General features: G+C 42.0%; 1 protein-coding gene across 1 annotated transcript in view; it reads left to right on the top strand.

Annotated features, from left to right (window-relative positions):
• The window catches only part of LOC136867194 (mite allergen Eur m 3), a 74,804-nt gene extending 54,419 nt beyond the window's left edge, over nucleotides 1-20,385 (top strand). The window contains exon 5 of the mRNA XM_068226836.1: nucleotides 20,251-20,385. Coding sequence (XP_068082937.1) covers nucleotides 20,251-20,385 — 135 coding nt within the window. The remainder of the gene's footprint in view (nucleotides 1-20,250) is intronic.
• Nucleotides 20,386-22,224: the final 1,839 nt, after the last annotated feature.

Raw genomic sequence — 22,224 nt, 5'->3', positions numbered from 1 at the left:
TGCAACTAGTGCTGTTCTGTCCGTACAGTAAACCAGGTATTAAGGAATTTTGAAATATTCATTTGGAAGAAGGTGAGTTTCAGTAACTCAAGCAACGTCAACAGTATGTCTTGCAAGGGAAGCTATAAACATGGAGCGCTTTTAACGAATACCGTTTGCATTTCGGTTTACAAGTGTTAATTGGCGAGCTATCTGTATACTACGTTCCTCCATGTTGAAGAGTAGACGACAGGTGTTAGGGACCTATGCCTACCCGGTATAGGTATAACCCATTGATCACATAATAAACACTCACAACTGCTATAAAAGAAGCACTATATTACGAAAATACAATTTCACACATTACAGTCCGTCAGCCGTACATTTTTTATTCCGAGGATCAACATAACAACAGCCAAACACTCATAGTGTAAGCATGAAGTACTCCCACTTTTTGATACCAATCAAAACACAATGTTTACAGACAGAGGAGAGAAGGTATTTCAACTCTTTTACCACTCCTGGTGAAGTTGCGGCTGCCGAGACTTACTATCTCAGGAACCGTATCACTGGGAGTAAGGCCATTTCCTCACTCCCACCTTCAACCTCCAATGGATAAAGGTGCCTCGTAGGACGGATGAGTTCTCCAGAGGATGTCTTCACCCGAACTACTCTGATCACTTTGTCTTTACCTGGAAATATAGCTGTCACTCTCCCCAGGGGCCAGTCAATTCTTCTCTTGTCATCACTACCAATGATGACCACATCTCCTACCTTCCAATGCAGATCAGGCTCCTTATCCGATGGACAGCACAGAAGGCTACCCAGATATTCCAGTCGGAATCTTCTCCTCAGTTCATTCCTCAGCTGTTGAAGGTACTGAAACCTTCTTGAGAGACTAGCCTGATCTAGTTTTTCTAAATCTGGAGTACCAACCACGGGAATGTCCTGAAGAAACATTGATTGAGTTAGAGATGCGAATTCATCACTACTTTCTGAAATGTAGGCGAGAGGTCTGGAGTTAATTACGGATTCACAATCGTCAATAACAGTCAACAGTTCCTCTTATTTCAAGATAACCTTGCCCAAAACAAGCCTTAATAGTTTCTTGACCATTTGCACAATGCGCTCTCAGAATCCACCCCACCAAGGAGCTGAAGGAGGACTAAACTTCCACTCGATTCTAGTAACCGATGTTTCCGCATCTACTTTTTTCCAATCAGTGTTGCCGAACAATTTGTTAGCCCCAGCAAAGTTTGTCCCATTGTCACTATAAATCACACGAGGCCTGCCTTTCAGGGCTATGAAGCGCCTAAGGGCTAGTAAAAACCCTGTAGTTGACAAAGTCATTACTAATTCCAAATTCACTGCTCTAACAACTGCACATGTAAAAATCACAATCCAATCCTTGTCTTTGGATTTTAGAAATAGTGGTCCAGCAAGATCGACTTCTAACATTTCAAATACACCTGCATCTCCCACACGATCTTCTGGAAAGGCTAGCGTTTCAGGAACTGATTTTTTTCATTTCGAATCTTCTACATTGAATACATTTCCTGATGACTTTGCGAATTGTTCTTCTTCCCGTTCGTATCCAATAGTGCTCCAGCAGTATGGCGAGTAGAATCTGAACACCAGCATGAGAAGCTCTCAAATGATGTTTTCTGATTATCACATCAGTCAGAGGGTGATTCGATGGCAATAAAACAGATGTATGGAAAACGTATACATCCTCTCTGTTGGTGATTTTTGTCTTAACCCTGACGAGGCCCAGCTGGTCTTTGAAAAGGCACAATGTTTTTTGGTTGTCCCTTTCCGTAAAGTTCTCTTCTTGAACAATTTTCAACAGTCGTCTCTCCGCCATTGAAATTTCAAAACAATCCCATTCAGAAGCAACATTCTGCTCTACGTCCTTTCTCGCATTGTTGATGAACCGCAGCATCCAGGCCGCCATTCTGATGATTCTTGAATACTGAAAAAAGTATCTTAAATAACACTGCTTTTCCTGGGAGACAAGCATAGTAGTCGTAACAAGGCTTTTTTTCTTTCTTCACTGACCTCCTCTTCATTAATTTCTACAACGCGCGATGGCCAACTGTTCTCTTCCAACTAACGAAACGGGTCCCTCCCACCAACAAGAAGAAATCAGCTGTGAAGTACAGAAACCTCTCGAAGGTAGGCCTGCTGGGTTGTCTGTGCCTGGTAGATGAAACCAACGCTTAGGATTAGATCATAATCTGATTTCTTTCACTCTGTTAGTGACGAACACTCCCCAATTTTCCTATATTCTTATCCAACATAGCACAAAAGGAGAGTCACTCCAATAGTACTCCGGGATGTCCGTCAGATTCAAATTTTCTTTCACAGGAAAAGCGAGACGTGAGCCTATAGTGCAGGCTAATAACTCCAGTCTCGGTATCGTTATTTTCTTTAAGGAGGATACCCTTGATTTTGCTGCGACCATTCGCACTTCAAACTCTTTTCCATTGAAAGATATTAAGAAAATAACGACTGCATAAGCCACTTGACTGGCATCACAAAATACATGCACACTCCATGACGATTTGTCCTCATAACTAGAAAATGTTCTAGGCACTTTAATTTCAGCAACAGAGAACAACTCATTGAACCATTTATTGAATTTGATTTGGGTGTCTTCACTTAACGGACTATCCCAACTTAATTTCTCTCTCCAACTTTCCTGTAGTAAAACCTTTGGTACAATGGAAACCGGAGAAGTAAAACCAATTGGGTCAAAAATAATTTCAGTCATTGTCAAAATTGTCCTCCTTGTGAGAACATAAGAGTCATTCAACTTCACTGACAAAACATCAGCTACGGGGTCCCACAACAAACCCAAAACAGGTGTCACTTTAGGTACTTCATCCTCCAGAGTCAACCTGGTGTACTCCCACTCTCTTAGCTTAAATTTTCCTTGCAACAGTAGCTCCTTCGACTCATCCATAAATTGTTTAAGTTCTTCTTCTGTGTTCACGGAAGTGACGCAGTTGTCCACATACAGAGATGCTCTCAGTTTATTTGCGGTTTCACGGAAGCATGAATCGTTTTTTAAATGAAGCTCCAATACCGTTCCAAGTAGAAACGGACTGCCGTTAACTCCAGAAACAACCCGTTTGTGGCGGGATATTTTTAGAGTTCCCTCAGCAAAATTCTCCCACCACAGGAATTTCATAAAGTTTTGATCCCTTTCAGAGACTGCGTTTTGAAGAAAGGCCTTCTTTATGTCTCAGATCACGCCAATCCTGTTTAAACGGAACCTGTTCAAAATATATGGAATTACTTCTAATAGATTAGGTCCCTTTTCCATACAGTCGTTGAGTGAAAGTCCTCCTTTCAATTTACATGAAGCATCAAACACCAGCCTCACTGCTGTAGCCAATCCTTCCTTAACAACTCCTCGGTGCGGTAGAAAGTACCCAGCATCCTGAGAGCTTTCTTGGCCAACTTCTTCAATTATCCCTTCTCCCAGCATCCTGAGAGCTTTCTTGGCCAACTTCTTCAATTATCCCTTCATCTTGCCAGTGTCCGGCTCCATGGCTAAATGGTTAGCGTGCTGGCCTTTGGCCACAGGAGTCCCGGGTTCGATTCCCGGTGGGGTCGGGAATTTTAACCATAATTGGTTAATTTCACTGACACGGGGGCTGGGTGTATGTGTCGTATTCATCATCATTTCATCCTCATCACGACGCGCAGGTCACCTACGGGTGTCAAATCAAAAGACCTGCATCTGGCGAGCCGAACTTGTCCTCGGACACTCCCGGCACTAAAAGCCATACGCCATTTCATTTCATCTTGCCAGTCAATGAGCACCTGCTGCTACTTCTAAAAATGTTCTTCCTTGATTAAGCGGTGTGTTGCAGAAACCAGTCTTTTAAATGCAACATCCTTGTTGTCTTCCAATAGCTGCTGATCTTCTTTCCATGGAAGCACGACTTCATATCGTCCTTCCTCATCTACCTTAACATTTTCTTGGAAATGTTTCAACGTTGCCATTTCAATTTCCTTCGTCGACAACGTTTTGGTTGTATCACAAATTGCTATGATTTCCAAGTTCCATAGTTCACCCAAAGAAGCAGAGAGTTCACCATAGACACTGTGTTAGAGTTTTCAGTTGTCTTCCAGAGCTGTCCCATCACTGTCCAACAAAATGTGGTCCTAACAGCAACCAGACCAGACCTGAACTTGATTGTTCCCCGGTCAATAAACTTCCCACGTTGTCTGAACCAATTAGTAACTCAATCTCCGATGGCTCTGGACCATAATCAGGGAGGTAAATTTTCTTTTCTCTGATCTCATCCATCCAAGGACCCCTTTATAAACGTGGGATTGTACCACAAATTACCTTTTGTCCCAGAACCTTAATGTTCTGAGAAATTGAATAACGTAGGTTGATAATAGCTGTCTCATACAAGTTATGTTCGTTTGCACCGATTGAATCACCTCCAAAACGCTTGTGTTCAATTTCTTCCGTCTTTGATGGAATATACCCTATTTCCACGGCAGTTTTCTCCAATAGATAGGATCTCTTCGAGCCTGTATCCAGCGATGTCCGTACAGTTCTTTCTTTCCCTTGATGATTTAATCTAACTACAAGAGTTTGTAACAGTACTTCCGAAATATCACTGGTTTGGGTGTTAAGGGTTACAGTTGGACCACCTGACAACTTTCAACCCCATTCTTGGTTCTTCATATCATCCTTATAACCTCCTTATTTACATCTAATTTGGCACACATAATAGCCTCATGTTTATCACTGCACCCGAGACATTTTAGTTTCGTAATTCAATTAGCAGCCCTATGTCCCACCTTCAGACATGAAAAACAAGCTTTATCCTCTGACAACATCTTATGTTCATCCCTTAAGTTCAATTCTTGAGCCAGATGACACCCTTTGCTGTCATGCGGTTTATTACAGAAGACACACTCCAAACATTTCCTTTTCCAGCGAAAAGTACACTAGCAGTAGCTAAACCTTGCTCCTCCCGCTCCAGTTCTTTAATCTTAGCACTCCTCGATTTATTAGAGGGTCCAAAACCAGCTTGAGCGAAAACCAAGTAACGCGGTTAGTTTGTCAGCATGTCCATTATCCTGATCCGTTTTAGTCGTTGATGAACTCCTAATCCAGACACGTAATACTTTCTCAGGCAAGCAAGATTCTACTAACGGAAAGAGCATCGAGCCGTACTTATCTCGAGTAACGACTATTGTTTCTAAAGCTCTCAGCTGTGCTTCTAACTTGTCGTATAAGCTAGGCTTCTCCCTTGTCTGAGAAGCATTTTTTACTACAAGAATTTTAAGCTCCCTGACATAGAATTCTGTCAGTAAATCTTCTCTTCCAAACCTACCCTTAAGGGATTCTACAGCCTTAGAGTCATTTTCAGCAGTGGGGGGTGGGGAACTGGTAACTAAATCTCTAACTCGGCTATCAACCTTCGTGAACATGACTAGGTATTGAAAGTTATATTCATCCTCAATTTCAGAGTCCTCATGGATGCGACGAAATTGTCCCCAAAATTCCAACCAATTCCTAAACTAACCATCGAATTTCACGAGTTCTATCTTTATTAGAGAGTCCAAAACCAGCTTGAGCGAATGTAATTCTCTCTTCACTCTCTACATCACCCTTCAGAAAACCAAGTAACGCCTTTTGTTTTCGTTCTCAGCTGATACAGTTGATCTACCTGACACTACTTCCAACACATTGGCATTATTAGCTTGTAACCACAGGGCATATTTTTGTCTTGCATCATCTAATTTGTCTCTAAAAATGTCTATAGATTCGTACTCACGGTCATACTCGTCGTCTCCTTCTCTTTCCAGCAACAAATGTAACACATTTGCATCCAACGGTGCCAGTTCGTTTCCTAACCTTTCCAATTTATTTATCAGGGATTGCAACGTGTCTTCATGAATGCCGTCTTTCATTTCTTGACTTAAATTTTGCAAGAGCAAATTGCACGTTTTCGTAAAAGTCGCTCTAACCGGTCTCCGAGCTTTCGTTAACTTCTCCATTTCAACACAATCTGCAAGTTGTATAAATTAATACGTATCCTGGCAGGGTCTCCACAATTTTGTTAGGGACCTAGGCCTACCCGGTATAGGTATAACCAGTTGATCACATAATAAACACAACTGCTATAAAAGAAACACTATATTACGAAAATACAATTTCACACATTACAGTCCGTCATCCATACTTGTTTTTTTTTTCCAAAGATCACCATAACAACAGCCAAAAACTCATAGTGTAAACTCGACAACAGGCAAGAGAGGATAAATTCACGGATTTATGCGAGATAAGAAACTATAACTGACTTTAAGACACTGAGCAGCTGGGAGAAGAAGTCACTGAAAGGAGATTGGTTAGCAGGTGCGGTCGTGGTTTCTTGTTGAGGCTGTCGTTTTTATTGAAAGGGAGGTCAGGATCTTACGGCTGCAACGTAGCTGTTGGCATTGAGTGGCGCAGGTTGTACGGGAGTGGACGTGAGAGTTAGAAAATGTACGTATATTATTATTGGGTGGTGGAATGCCCCCGTAGGTCGTTGCTGCGACTATGGATGTCTTGGTTGCCGGTAATGCTGTTGTTGTTGTTGTTGTTGTTGTTGTTGTTGGGCGTACAGAACTCGTCAGTGGATCGATGTTGGTTGATGCCTGTTAAGTGTGCGTTCCTTAAGTTTTAAATAGTGACGGCATCCTTTAATGTTGGCGGCGTGATGTTGCTGACAGTTGACACATTGTGGTGGAACCGATTTGGGAGCCGGGCATTAGGAGTTATAATGAGAATCGATGCAGCGAACACATCGTGGTGACAAATGGCAACAATTTTTAGTGTGGCTATAAGCTTGGCAACGTGTACATTGAGTAATATCGCTGCTATGATGGCGTAATTCAACTTCAACTATACTGCGAGACAACACCGTGAGGTTAAGTATTGCCTTTCCTTCATCAGTGTCAGGGAGTTCAGCTATGCAGAGTGGGGTGGATTTCTTATCTTTATTTAAAAAGCGAGCGACCTTGTGAACTGGGAATCTGAGCTCTTGTAATTCAACAAAAGTCTCTTGATCACTGAACGAATACGGTACATTTCGTGTTATTACTGAAAACTTTCATCTACAGGGTTTCTATGATGTAGTTTTGCTGGTGAATTGATCCAAAATATGCAGTCAGCGCTCGAAAGTCTGTTATTGTGGTAGTGAACACTTTTACAACCTTCCCAGTTAACTGTGTATGGAAGGCGGACTGGGTGATTTTTTGTATGTCTTGAACTAGTAGCTGATGATTATTCACTTCACGTAAGCAGATTGGTGGAGTCTTTTCTGTAATTGTTGGAGTTACTTAGTCGTGAGGTTGATGATCTATGTTGTTAGGATCAGTAAGTTGTTGAAAGCGATTATGAGTAGAAACATTGAGAACATAAGGAGTGCTACTCTGTGGTGATGTTGGCACGCGATGCCGTTTGGTGGGTGTATAATTAGTTGGGGAAAGAGTATGTCGATAAGCTAATAGTCCTATTTGATCGTGTGTATTCACTGACTGAGTTGTGTGCATGCCTTCATTACACTGTTGTATACTGTCATCAGTCACTGTATCACGAGGAGCATACTTAAAATCTGGGTGGCTTGAGCATTTGCTTACTTACAGATTGTGAATCTGAAGTAGGGTGCACGTTGGCGTTGGACTGGGCGGAGTTCGGAAGTTTGATGTAAATTTTCTGGATAGCAATGTTGCTGCGGTAGATGCTTGGAGAAATTTTGAGTAAAACTCGGTGATGATGTATGCGGCTGTTGATGTTCTAGTTGGCTTCGCTCGGTGTCATAAATAAGGTCACCAGAACTGTGCATTAACTGACCTGTATCAGGTAACTGGTTATTCGTTGTGGGTTAATACAGTAATTACTGGTGATAATAACGCACACGGATGTCAATAAACACAAATGCACATGAACACGAAAAGCACAAGTTAAATAACACACTAGATTACTGGCGATCACTCCGAATTAACTTGAACACATATGAGACTTGATATCACAGCGGAGATCAAACAAACACGTCTGCCCAGCTTGGGAGTAGACAGGCAAGTCCAAACAAATGTCGGTGAAAACGTCGGCCGGCCAAATTTTTGTAAAGCAAGATACAAGAGGAACAAGTTCTTTCTCGATTTTTCCCTTTTGACTTCCAATGCAGTAATGTCCCTCCCCAATCGTGTACTTGTAATTACCCAGACATATGCCAGATATTGTCATCCAACACGTTCCTACACCTTGGTGCTAGCCGGGACTTCATCACCTGACTCAAAATCAGTACATATGCAGTCATAAGATACAGCCACTCACATAAGCATTCGTCCAGCTGTCCAGTTAGGTGTACAGTGTTATATTATGTGTAGCCACCAGACAGTTCAAACCTTCATCAAAGAGGAGTGAAGAGTTTGCTTTCATCGCATTGTAAACTTAGACGCGGCAAGCGCTGTAATAAACCAAAGCGGAGTCACCATCCAGTTCCATAACTTAAAGTAATACAGAGACCCTTCAGTATCAGGTATGATTTATATTTGCCTGTACGATTGCCGCGCATCTACGAGGCATACTTCTGATCAGTCGACGAAACTTCACCTGGAGGATATTCTCCCATTCTTCGACCAGAGCATCTGCAAGTTCTTGAAGTGTCCGAGGGGCTCTTGGATGCTGTCGGACTTGACCTATCTTGCCCAATAAGTGCTCGGTTGGACTGACGTCGGGACTCATAGCGGGTCGTTCGATGGTTTGAATCTGAATTTATCCGATGGTAATCGTGGTAGCGGCTCCTGTAGGCGCCCTTACATTCTCTCGTTGCAGCAGAAACTGGAGACCCATAACAGGTACAATGGGCATCAAATGATGGATCACAATATCTCTGTAGCCGTAAGTCTGTATTACGATCACCGCAAGGTCCGTTCGGCCATCGAGACTGATGCCACCCCAAACAATGAGGGACTAGCACAAAACTTCACCACTTCCTGGACTGCTGCCTCTGTATACCGCTATCCATGATGACAATACACCAGCAGACGTCCTTCACACTGAGTTAGGTGAAAGCGCGATTTATCAGTGAGCATCACATTGCGCTAATGTCGGAGTTGCCAGTTCCCAAGTGCATCCGAATATCTCAGTCAATTTCTTCTGTGACGAGGCGCTTATATTGACCTTAAGCCTATCTCTTGCAGCCTCTTGCGAACGGTTTGGTCACCGGCATTTGTACCGTTTGCTGCCTGCAGATCAATTTAGTGCTACCGAGTCGTACCAGCACGTCGACGAATTGCACAATTGACCACATACCTGTTCTCTCTCACCGGAGCTTTTCGATTTCTACCCTGGCCTGGTCTCCTAGAATACAAGCGTGTTTCTTTGAATCGTTTCTCGACCCTTTCTACAATAGTTTGTAAAGAGTCTGGTACAAGAGCATTTCACGTAGAGGATGTGTGCGTCGCTGGCCACCCACTTTAGTTTTCTACATAACACAACACGTTCCCCTATGTCGCAAAAGGAATAGTCAAGATGGTTCAACCGTCAGGGAGCGTATATTTGTAAATCATTTCGGATAATGACAAAACACACTTCATAGCTTACAAATTAACTGGTTAAATGCTACAGATGACCAAAATCATGTCCCTCTATATTTTTGGAGCAGTGTATATTATTATCCTCAGATACATTCGGAATGCAATTTACGACACAGAAAACCTGATAACCGAAGAAGTAGCAGCGTGGATTGGGTTACGTAGCTATCAGCATCCATTCGGAAGGTAGTGGGTTCGAACCCCACTGTCAGCAGCCCTTTCCTATCCCATCATCGCTATAAGATTTATCTGTATCGGTGCGAAGTAAAGCAAATTATAAGAAAATTTCATTTACGACGAATATGATAGATATGAAAAATGGGGCATTTACTGAGATATTAGGAATTCATAAAGTAGTGCCAGCTTTCTCAAAAGGGAAAAGATGTGTCATCTTTTTCAAAGAACAACATTTAGCGAACAGTTCGGCAACACACCATGATAGTCTATCGTGCAGTGACTGGCGCGATGCTTTAAAGATGCCGCGATAATATAGTAGCCGTTCCAGGCAGGTTCCAGGACAAGAACTGTTGTCGGCATTGCCATAACGAGATAGATCCATCGCTCAGCCAGTAAGAGACGCCGCTTACACAGTGCGCTTGTGAAGTGATCCATGGGTTATCGGAGAACAGCTGTACCCCTAGGATTGATATGGTAGCCTTCAGAAGTGAGATCAATGTATATATCATTGATCCTACGGTTCGGTTTGAATTGCACGCTAACCAGCCCAGCGAAGCACACGAGGAAAAGAAGAACATTTACCAACCAAGAATCCCCTTCTACTTCTACAGTTGTGAATGTTAACTGGATAACGTATTCCTCCACCTGGGGATGTTCTTCCATTCTTCCCGCAACATCTGGAAGTTCGTAAAATGTTTAATGCCTGCACATATAAAACCCTTTAATAGCTCCAAACGTACTCGTCGGATTTGCAAAATAAGCACATCACTGATATTTTCACTCAATTCTTAGTTGTTGTTCAATTGTGCAATATTAGTATAGTCCCATTAAAAAATCGAAGTTGCTGCAAGTTTATCGGTAATTACAAACCTAATAGAATGATCTAGACAGTGTTTTATGTATATAATAGCAAATGTATTCGTGCTTCGCTACGGTATTCTATATTGTACACGGACATCTAAGTAAATTACTGTACATGCATTGAGTAAGATCTTTTTTAATTCCATGTCTCACAGCGTTATCCGAGAAACAGCGTAGGGAGGTCCACATACGTTGCTTCTAATGTAAAGAGCGAGTTACGGAGTTGTGACGATAACTAACCTACTGCCATTCGCAATCGATTTGGGAATATTCATTATAATGACGGGCCCCACTGCCTGCTGCGCGGTCACAATATATTTGGGGAGTTTTCGTTGCAATGACAGGCCCCATTTCCTACTTTCAGACAGATAACAATCGAGGAATTTTTTTTATAATGGCAGGCACCTTCTCTACAGCCAGCCAAAATTGAGTTGTGCTGTTATCAATATAATGACAGGCCACTTTTCCTAATGCCAGTCAGCTTACTGCCAGTCACAACGAATTGATGAGTTACCAGTATGATAGCAGCCCGATATGCATAACGTCAAGCATATTTTAGATGGGCAATTTTTTTTATAATGGCGAGCACCCCAGCCTAATACCAAGCACAACCAGTTATGGGAGCTTTAAAAAAAATTGTATGTTCCCCAGCCTTCTGCCAGTCAAATCGAGAAGGAATATATTCACTATAATGGTACACAGGAGTTGAACATAGACCCCATTCATACTGCCAGTTTAAGTCGATGGGGGAGTACTGACTACAATAGCAGATGCCCTCCTGCTGAAAGTCATTATCAATTTGTAAAGTATTAATTAAAAAGGCACGCAAACTCCTTCTGGATAGCTACAAATTGATTTCAATGAATAAATAGAGAACGACATACGAAAATAAGTGCATTTTTACGTTCATTTGAAGATTAACTGCTCTAAAAGGTACACCATATCGACAAAAGATTTGTAGGCCTACGATAAGACCCCTTATATAACGGTCTAAATGGCTGGTCATTAGACATGTTCTCGTATATAATCTATTTATGTGTAAGATTGAGTTAGAATGTTGAATACAGTGAAATTTTGGTAAAGTTTTCTCACATAGATTTACTCTTCGGACACATATGTGACAAATACAAACATAGAATTTGGTACACATATAGGTAGTGCGTAGGCCAAGGTTCACGTAGAAGTTGCTGATCCTATCTTTCGGATAAGTGAATCAAACTACCAGTTATACGTGTAAAAAGTGCAAAAAATACGTACAATCCAGAAATACAGTCAAATTTAACGTATAAGTTATAGAGATACGACAAAGGGTCATAGGAACCAAAGTTGTAGATCATTTCAAATTGAACTGATAATGTGCCATCCGTTTTGTGATACGACTTACCGTTTAGCCACCAAATACCTCAAAAGGAAGGTCTGCACCGTCTTTAAAATTGCCTCCATATTTCGATATTTTAGGCGGCTAAAAAAATAAACATATTTAACATCTCGTAACTTTTCCGTCGATTACTGGCTAAAAGCTATAATTCTGCTAATTTTATATTTTCTAGCTCGTCTGGCAGATTTTGCGACCATCTTGATATGGGGGAGAGGATAAAAAATTAGGACCTTCAGGAGACTTTTAAGCCCATGAAACCTATAGGTTATTGTTTATGATAAATATATCCGACTGCGTTCTTATGCTGAGCCCCAAATTTGAGACTCCCAGCGAGGCCCCTCAGGGTAATTTGAAAATTTTATGTTTTTCTTGGGTTCCTGAAGGCACCAGCTTGTCTGGTACCAAATTTTAAGTTTTTAGGATGCCTGGAAGTGCCTCATTAATTCACGTCTATTTTAATTTTTATACCTTAACTTATATATACAGTACAGTATACTACGTATATAGATAGATCCAAACCGACTTTCATTTTTTAATATGAGTTATATTTAACCCCGTTCCTTATGGGTTCTAGGGGCGTCCAGCCCCCACAGTATATTTTCCAGATAGTAGGTAATATTTGTTCGCCTCCCACCCCAAAGCGGGCTGAACTTGTACTTTAAAAATATCTTGAGTGATACTATTCATCTCAGCAACCCCGAAAAGCATGGATTCGACACTATTTTAGATTATTTTCATATATCACTAACAAATCCCCCCCCCCCCACAAGAAAGGGGGCTGAAGTTGGACTTAAAAATTCCGTTATGTCACTGTTCACCTCAGCTACCGCGAAATCTATAGATTCATCGGTATTTGGGATTATTTTTATACATCACTCCCCCTCGGACCCCCCACTCCAAAGAGGGCTGGACTTTAAAAATTTTCGGAGTGTTACTATTCATCTCAGCGACCCCGAAATCAACGGATTCGACGCTATTATCGATTATTTTCATATATCACTGTCCCCTCGCCCCCCTTTACGAAGGGGGCTGACTTGGACTTTTAAAAAATCCGGCATGTCACTTTTCATGTCAGCGAACCCGAAAACTATGTATTCGAAACTACTTTCTATTAATTTTATATATAGCCCCCCTGACCAGCCACTCCTAAAGGTGCTGGGGATGGCTTTCCCCCACAGTGCTCGTCTCCGGATGGTAAGTTATGAGTGTACCAAATTTCTTTACCGTAATTTTTCTCGAGTGGTTTAGGAGGAGATGTGTCATTTACATACATACAAACATACAAACATTCATTTTTATACATATAGATAGATAAATTGATAGATAGAGGACAGATAGGCACGGGCATGTTTATAAGTGCTAACCGTCATTTCGACATTAACTGCTTCTAAAATGTACATCATATCGAAAAACGGATCGCGCCACCAGACACCCCATTTATCATTCTACATTTTCTTGTATCTTTATATTTTTGTGGGCAAAATCGAATGAGAAACTTTGAACAGGGCGCAATTTGGGTACATTTATAACATATTACATTACCTTTCGCATACTTATGAGGAAGCGAGAATCATGAAATTTGGCTCGCATATGGCCTTCGGTCGTATCAATATGTGTGCCAAATTTGATAATTCTATCCTTCCTATAAGTGTGTCAAACTATGAAATATACACTGACTGACAGAGCAAATGCACCACCAAGAAGGAGTGGTTCGAAAGGGATGAAAGTTGGGGAAAAAACAGAGACGGCACGGACGAATAATTGATGTTTATTTCAAACCGATATGCAGGTTACACAATGCGCACGGCATCGACTCAGTAGGATGTAGGACCACCGCGAGCGGCGATGCACGCAGAAACACGTCGAGGTACAGAGTCAATAAGAGTGCGGATGGTGTCCTGAGGGATGGTTCTCCATTCTCTGTCAACCATTTGCCACAGTTGGTCGTCCGTACGAGGCTGGGGCAGAGTTTGCAAACGGCGTCCAATGAGATCCCACACGTGTTCGATTGGTGAGAGATCCGGAGAGTACGCTGGCCACGGAAGCATCTGTACACCTCGTAGAGCCTGTTGGGAGATGCGAGCAGTGTGTGGGCGGGCATTATCCTGCTGAAACAGAGCATTGGGCAGCCCCTGAAGGTACGGGAGTGCCACCGGCCGCAGCACATGCTGCACGTAGCGGTGGGCATTTAACGTGCCTTGAATACGCACTAGAGGTGACGTGGAATCATACGCAATAGCGCCCCAAACCATGATGCCGCGTTATCTAGCGGTAGGGCGCTCCACAGTTACTGCCGGATTTGACCTTTCTCCACGCCGACGCCACCCTCGTCTGCGGTGACTATCACTGACAGAACAGAAGCGTGACTCATCGGAGAACACGACGTTCCGCCATTCCCTCATCCAAGTCGCTCTAGCCCGGCACCATGCCAGGCGTGCACGTCTATGCTGTGGAGTCAATGGTAGTCTTCTGAGCGGACGCCGGGAGTGCAGGCCTCCTTCAACCAATCGACGGGAAATTGTTCTGGTCGATATTGGAACAGCCAGGGTGTCTTGCACATGCTGAAGAATGGCGGTTGACGTGGCGTGCGGGGCTGCCGCCGCTTGGTGGCGGATGCGCCGATCCTCGCGTGCTGACGTCACTCGGGCTGCGCCTGGACCCCTCGCACATGCCACATGTCCCTGCGCCAACCATCTTCGCCACAGGCGCTGCACCGTGGACACATCCCTATGGGTATCGGCTGCGATTTGACGAAGCGACCAACCTGCCCTTCTCAGCCCGATCACCATACCCCTCGTAAAGTCGTCTGTCTGCTGGAAATGCCTCCGTTGACGGCGGCCTGGCATTCTTAGCTATACACGTGTCCTGTGGCACACGACAACACGTTCTACAATGACTGTCGGCTGAGAAATCACGGTACGAAGTGGGCCATTCGCCAACGCCGTGTCCCATTTATCGTTCGCTACGTGCGCAGCACAGCGGCGCATTTCACATCATGAGCATTACTCAGTGACGTCAGTCTACCCTGCAATTGGCATAAAGTTCTGACCACTCCTTCTTGGTGTTGCATTTGCTCTGTCAGTCAGTGTACGTGTGTGAAAAAAACGTACAAACAAATACAGCCAAATCTAACGCGTAAGGAAGAGAGACATACGACAAAAAGTCATAGGACCAAAGTTATGGATCACTCCAAATTGAACCGAGAATGTGCCATCCGTTTTGTGATACGACATACCATTTAGCCACCAAATACCTCAAAAGGAAGGTCTGCACCGTCTTTAAAATTGCCTCCATATTTCGATATTTTTGGCGGCTAAAAAATAAACATATTTAACATCTCGTAACTTTTCCGTCGATTACAGGCTAAAAGCTATAATTCTGCTAATTTTCTATTTTCTAGCTCGTCTGGCAGATTTTGCGACCATCTTGATATGGGGGAGAGGATTAAAAATTAGGACCTTCAGGAGACTTTTAAGCCCATGAAACCTATAGGTTATTGTTTATGATAAATATATCCGACTGCGTTCTTATGCTGAGCCCCAAATTTGAGACTCCCAGCGAGGCCCCTCAGGGTAATTTGAAATTTTTTTTTTTCTTGGGTTCCTGAAGGCACCAGCTTCTCTGCTACCAAGTTTTAAGTTTCTAGGATGCCTGGAAGTGCCTCATTAATTCATATCTATTTTAATTTTTATACCTTAACTTATATATACAGTACAGTATACTGCGTATATAGATAGTTCCAAACCGACTTTCATTTATTAATACGGGTTATATTTAACCGCGTTTCCTATGGGTTCTAGGGGCGTCCTACCCCACAGTATATTTTCCAGATAGTAGGTAATATTTGTACGCCTCCCATCCCAAAGCGGGCCGAACTTGTAGTTTAATAAAATATCCTGAGTGACACTATTCATCTCAGCAAGCCCGAAAAGTATGGATTTGACACTATTTTCGGCTATTTTCAAATATCACTAACAAATCGCCCCCCACACCAAAGGGCTAAAGTTGGACTAAAAAAATTCCGGAATGTCACTATTCACCTCAGCGAACACGAAATCTATAGATTCGTCGCTCTTTTGGATTATTTTTATATATCTCTCCCCCTCGGACCCCCCACTCCAAAGGGGGCAGAAGTTGGTCTTTAAAAATTTTCGGAGTGTTACTATTCATCTCAGCGACCCCGAAATCAATGGATTCGACGCTATTATCGATTATTTTTATATATCACTGCCCCCTCGCTCCCCTTTACGAAGGGGGCTGACTTGGACTTTTAAAAAATCCGGCATGTCACTTTTCATGTCAGCGAACCAGAAAACTATGTATTCGAAACTACTTTCTATTAATTTTATATATAAGCCCCTTGACCGCCCACCCCTAAGGTTGCTAGGGATGGTTTACCCCCACAGTGCTCGTCTCCGGACGGTAAGTTATGACTGTACCAATTTTCTTTGAATTTTCTCGAGTGGTTTAGGAGGAGATGTGTCATTTACATACATGCAAACATATAAACATTCATTTTATATAGATACTAGCAAATGTACCCGTGCTTCGCTACGGTATTCTACATTGTATACGGATATCGAAGTAAATTACTGTACATGAAGTGAATAAAAAATTTTAAACTGCATGTCTCTTGACGTTATCCGAGAAACAGCATAGGAAGGTACGCAGACGTGGTTTCCAATGTAAAGTGCGAGTTGTGGAGTTGTGATGATAATGACAGGTCCACTTGTCCACCGCAATTCACTATGCGTAACATCAGTCACATTTTGATGGGTAAATTTTTTTATAATCCATGGCCCCCTTGCAAGGGGGCACCTATTCCTAACGATAAAGAGAATCAGCTAAAAGAGTTTTGAAAAATGCACGCTCCCTTGTTGTCTACTAGTCAAATCGAGAAGGGAATTATACATTACAATTGTACACAGGCGTTGGAGGAGGTCCCCATTTCTACTGCCAATTATAGTCGATGTGGGGAGTACTGATTACAACAGCAGACGCCCTCCAGCTGTCATTCACTATTGATTTGTAACGTATTAATTACAATGTCAGACACACCCTCTTCTAGATAGCTACAAATCTACTTCAATGAATAAACGTAGGTCGACATACGGAAGTGTATGCATGTTCACCTACATTTACAGAATATCTGCTTCTAAACGGTGCATGATATCGAAAAGCGGATTGTACGGTAAGACACCTCTGGCCTCATATTTCCTCGTATCTCATCTATTTAAAGGTATGATTGAGCAGAAACGTTGAATAGAGTGAAATTTGTGTAAGATTTTCACACAGTGAATTACTTTTCATACAGCTTCAAACATAGAATTTGGCTTACATATGGCTACTGGGTGGGCCAATATTCGTGTAGAAGTTGATGATCCCGTCTTTCCTATTAGTGAATCAAACCATCAATTACACGTGTATAAAGTGGAAAATTTAGGTAAATCCAGAAATACAACCAAATTTAACGTACAAAAAGCTATAATTTTGCCAAATTTCAATTTTCTAACTTGTCTGGGAGATTGTGCCGCCATCTTCATATGGAGGAGGGGGTTAAAAATGAGGACTTTCAGGAAACTTTTAAGCCCATGAAACCTATAAGTTATCGTTCTGGATAAATATCACCCACTGTGTTCTTAAGCAGATTTGAAACTCCCAGCGTGTCCCCCTCAGAGAATTATGAGAAGTTTAGATTTTTCTATGGATCCCGAAGTCATAAGCTTGTCTGGTACCAAGTTTTAAGTTTCTAAGATGCCTAGAATGGTCACGTCTGCTTTCATTTTAATGCTTTAATATATATATATATGTAGTACAGTATATATAGATCGCTCCAAACTGACTTCCATTCATTAATACAGATTATATTTCACCCGCTTCCCTAGTGGTTCTAGGGGCGTCTTACTCCCAAAGTATGTTTTCCAGGTAGTAAGTCATACTTGAAAGTCACACTGGAACATACACACGTCCACTATCTTGGTCATTTTTGACAATTTATTTTCTAACCTTCTCACCCCCTACGCCGAAGGGGGCTGAAGTTGGACTTTAAAAATCCGGAATGTTACTATTCATCTCAACGACCCGGAAAACTATGGACTCGGCAGTATATTCGATTATTTTTAAATCTCACTCCCCCCACCTCCCCCACCCTAAATGGGGCTAACCATTGATTTTTAAAAAATCGGGTGTGTTAGTATTCATCTCAGCGACACTATTTTCGTTTATTTTTAAGTTCAATCCCCTCGCCCCCACCACAAAGGGTGATGAACTTGGACTTATAAAATATCCGGAGTCTCACTATTCATCTCAGCGACCCCGACAACTGTGGAGTCGACACTATTTTTGATTATTTTTATATACCACTCTCCCATCGTCCCCCTATCACGAAGGGGACTGAACTTGAAAAAAATTCCGGAGTATCATTATTCATCTCAGCGACCCCGAAAAGTATGGATTCGACACTACTTACGATTATTTTTATATCTCAGCCCCTTCGTCCCCCGCCCCTAGGAGTTCCTGGGGTGTCCTACACCCACGTGGTTTGTCTCCTGATACTAAAAATTCGAGTGTGTAATTCTCCCCGGTGACCCCGAATACTATGTATTCGACACTATTTTCGTTTAATTTTATATATCACTCCCCCCCTCGCCCCCACACCAAACGGGGCTGAACATGGACTTTAAAAAATCCGGAGTGTCACTGTTCATCTCAGCGACCCCGAAAAGTATGGATTCAACATTATTTTCGTTAATTTGTATATCTGACCCCCTCGCCCCCCATCCATAAGGGTTTGTGGGCTGTCTTACCCCCACGTGGTTTGTCTCCTGATACTAAAAATTCGGAGTGTACAATTCAACCTCGGTGAGCCCGAAAACTATGTATTCGACACTATTTTCGTTTAATTTTAAATATCACTCCCCCCTTATCCTCCACCCCAGAGGGGGCTGAACATGGACTTTAAAAAAATCCGGAGTGTCACTATTCATCTCAGCGACCCCGAAAAGTATGGATTTGACAATATTTTCGTTAATTTGTATATCTGACCCCTTCGCCCCCCTCACCCGTAAGGGTGCCTGGGCTTCCTTACTCCCACGTGGTTTGTCTCCTGATACTAAAAATTCGGAGTGTACAATTCAACCTCGGCGACCCCGAAAACTATATATTCGACACTATTTTCATTTAATTTTATTTATCACTCCCCCCTCGCCCCCCACCCAAAAGGGAGCTGAACTTTGACTTTTAAAAAATCGGAAATGCCACTATTTATCTCAGTGACCCCGAAAACTGTGGATTCGACACCTTTTTCAATTTGTTTTATACCTTGCCCCCCTGACCCCCCAATCCTAAGGGAGCTACGGATGGCTTACCCCCACATTGCTCGTCTCCGGATAGTAAATCATAAGTGTACCAAGTTTGGTTGAAATTGCTAGAGTGGTTTAGGAGGAGATGTGTCATTTACACACATACATCCATTTTTATATATAGTAAGATAATATAGATAGATGTAAGAGTATGAAAACAGAATGCCTCTATCTTTAACGGACCGGAATATATTTCAGATGGACAACTTAGCTGATTAACCCTGTATGTCGCTCAGTTATTTTCCCCATAATTTCTTTGCTGTTTGCCTCCCCCTTTTACTTACCTTTTCACACATTTTCAGGGATTCTTTGAACGGAGAGTCGGTTCTTATACTGAACTGTTGCAGCTCATAAACCAACTCTGGTATTATTCTAGTTCCACGTTGCTCTGTTCTCACAGTAAGTGTGTGTCGTGTGAAGAGATTCCAGTAAAGTAAACTCGCGTGCTCATACCGAGGTGGTGCACCCCCAATGGCGATGAGCTTCATGAACCATTTTAATAATTCTTACATTTCTGGCAGTACTAGGAATCGAAGCCGGACATCGGAGGACGACAGCTATATTGATAACCGTTACGCAATGGAAGCGGACACGTATTTCCTACGTTTAGAATCCATAGTGAAGATTCTCCCTGATCCAGGAGTCATCTGCACACGTCCCCCTGAACGTCCATGTGGAAAACAGCGACGGACAAGTCTTTTATAGCTTATTTTATATAGAAACGGGCAATAAAAATAGATAAGTGGTTTTGTTGAGTCGGTAGCCTCCTCACTGAATAAAACACCTGTTACACTTGTCATCAGGAAATAATTCGTAATGTAGTGCTCTATCGGGGCAATGTAGTGCTATTCGTGTTTTTCTTTCTTCTTAAATGCGCAGGTCGAAAAACCCTTTCCTTTGAATGACTTCACTATCAAGGCTGCTAGACTGGCAACTCAAGAAACGGACATCCCTCTAGGAAACTTTGTGACCGCTGTTGGATGGGGCTCTATCGGGGTGAGTATCACTTCTTAACTAGGTAGAATGCTGTACTATTGAGTTATTCAATGGTGTACGTAAATTTAGATTTTCAATTTTATGTAAAATTGATGTAAATAGCAAAGGTTTACGGAAGATTGCCCTTCGGCGGTATTCAATATAATGATGCTTTCATTTTTGTAAAAAAATCAGTTTTACTGTTTCGTATTCATTCGTATTCGAGTGAGTTGGCTGCTTGCATTGGAGTGTTGGTGATTTCGAACACCATTACTGGCAGCCATGAAGATATTCCCGGGTTTCTACTTTTTTGAAACTAGGCAAAGGCTGGGACTGTACCTTAATAAAGCCTCGATCACTTTCTCCTCAGTCCTAACATTTTCCTTTCCCATGGCCACCAGAAAGTCTCTCTGAGTTGATGTGACTTAAAACTATTACCAAAGAATATCTGTCGGTTAGGTCATCAGCCCGGAGGCTGGTTGGATCCTTAAATAGCACCACGAAATGCAGTTATAGGGAAACTGCAAAAACTAATGGCAGAGCCGAAATGAGGCGTACTAGGCAAGATGAGTAGTGAGGTAGTTGGCCATTGCTTTCCTCACTGGATCAGAAGGTGCTACTGGAGCACGAATGTTGGCATGAGCAACACCTTTCATAACATTCAGACACTAGTTGTGCTCCAAATGTCATCACTCAGCATCACCCATACCCCAGCAGCTTTCATATTTTTACAGCCATGAATAAGACAGGGACTTCGGTGTAAGCTACACTTTGCTCTGGCCTGTGCCAAGAGAGGGATACAAAAATACTGCATCCATGAAGGAATGGCAACAGGTATCCAAAGAATATATAGTTTCTCAAGGATAATAACTTTTTTGGAATACATATTCTGTGTTCGTTATATTAATCTTCTTTCCAGTACCATAATGAATCAATATTAAAGGCAATACGATTATTATACCTTTGGTTGAAATTCTCTGTTACAGGAAAATAAACCAACCAACATTCTACAGAAGGTTAACCTGGAAATCATGAACATAGAGCAGTGCAAGAAATATTATCCCCCAACCATACCCATTGATAGAAGAGTCATATGCACCCCACCTCGACTAAATGGAAAGGGAACATGTAAAGTAAGTAATTATGACCATTCAAATTTCAATTATTGTATTTTATATGTTATTTAATAAAGTAGCTGGGCATTACTGGTCTACCTAGCATATTATTTGAGTAACCCGAAATTTTAATGCCTTGGTCTATTCAAGTTGTGAAAGGCATTTCTTGTTTGTTTGCATTGCTTCTTTCAGATATTTAAGATTCCCTTTGTGAACAATCATATTATATATAATTTGTAATTTCTTGGAACTTGAAAACAAGTGCAATGAGAATAGTGTGAAAACAAGCCTTTCTAAGACTAAATTGATGTCAGTAGGTAGGAAATACAAGAGAATTGAATGTCAGATTGGAGATACGAAGCTGGAACAAGAAGATAATTTCAAGTATTCAGGATGTGTGTTCTCCCAGGATGGTAGTATTGTATGTTAAGTGAGATAGAATCAAGGTGCAGTAAAGCTAATGCAGTGAGCTCGCAGACGCGATTAACCGTATTCTGTAAGTAGGAATTTAGCTCCCGGACGAAACTATATTTAGATTGGTCTGTTTTCAGACAAGCTTTGTTGAACGGGAATGAAATCCAGGTGGGATCAGGATATCTTATTCATAAGTTAGAAGTAACAGACATTAAAGTAGCGGGAATGATTGCTGGTAGAAATAGGTGGGAACAGCGGCAGGAGGGTACTCGGAATGAGGAGGTAAAGCGAAGTTAGAAATGAACTTAATGGATGAAGCTGTAACCTTAAACCGGCTTCGGTGGTAGGT

Source organism: Anabrus simplex, chromosome 3 (assembly GCF_040414725.1).
Source record: "Anabrus simplex isolate iqAnaSimp1 chromosome 3, ASM4041472v1, whole genome shotgun sequence".
Classification (NCBI taxonomy): Eukaryota; Metazoa; Arthropoda; class Insecta; order Orthoptera; family Tettigoniidae; genus Anabrus; species Anabrus simplex.
This window is presented reverse-complemented; position numbering and strand designations above follow the sequence as displayed.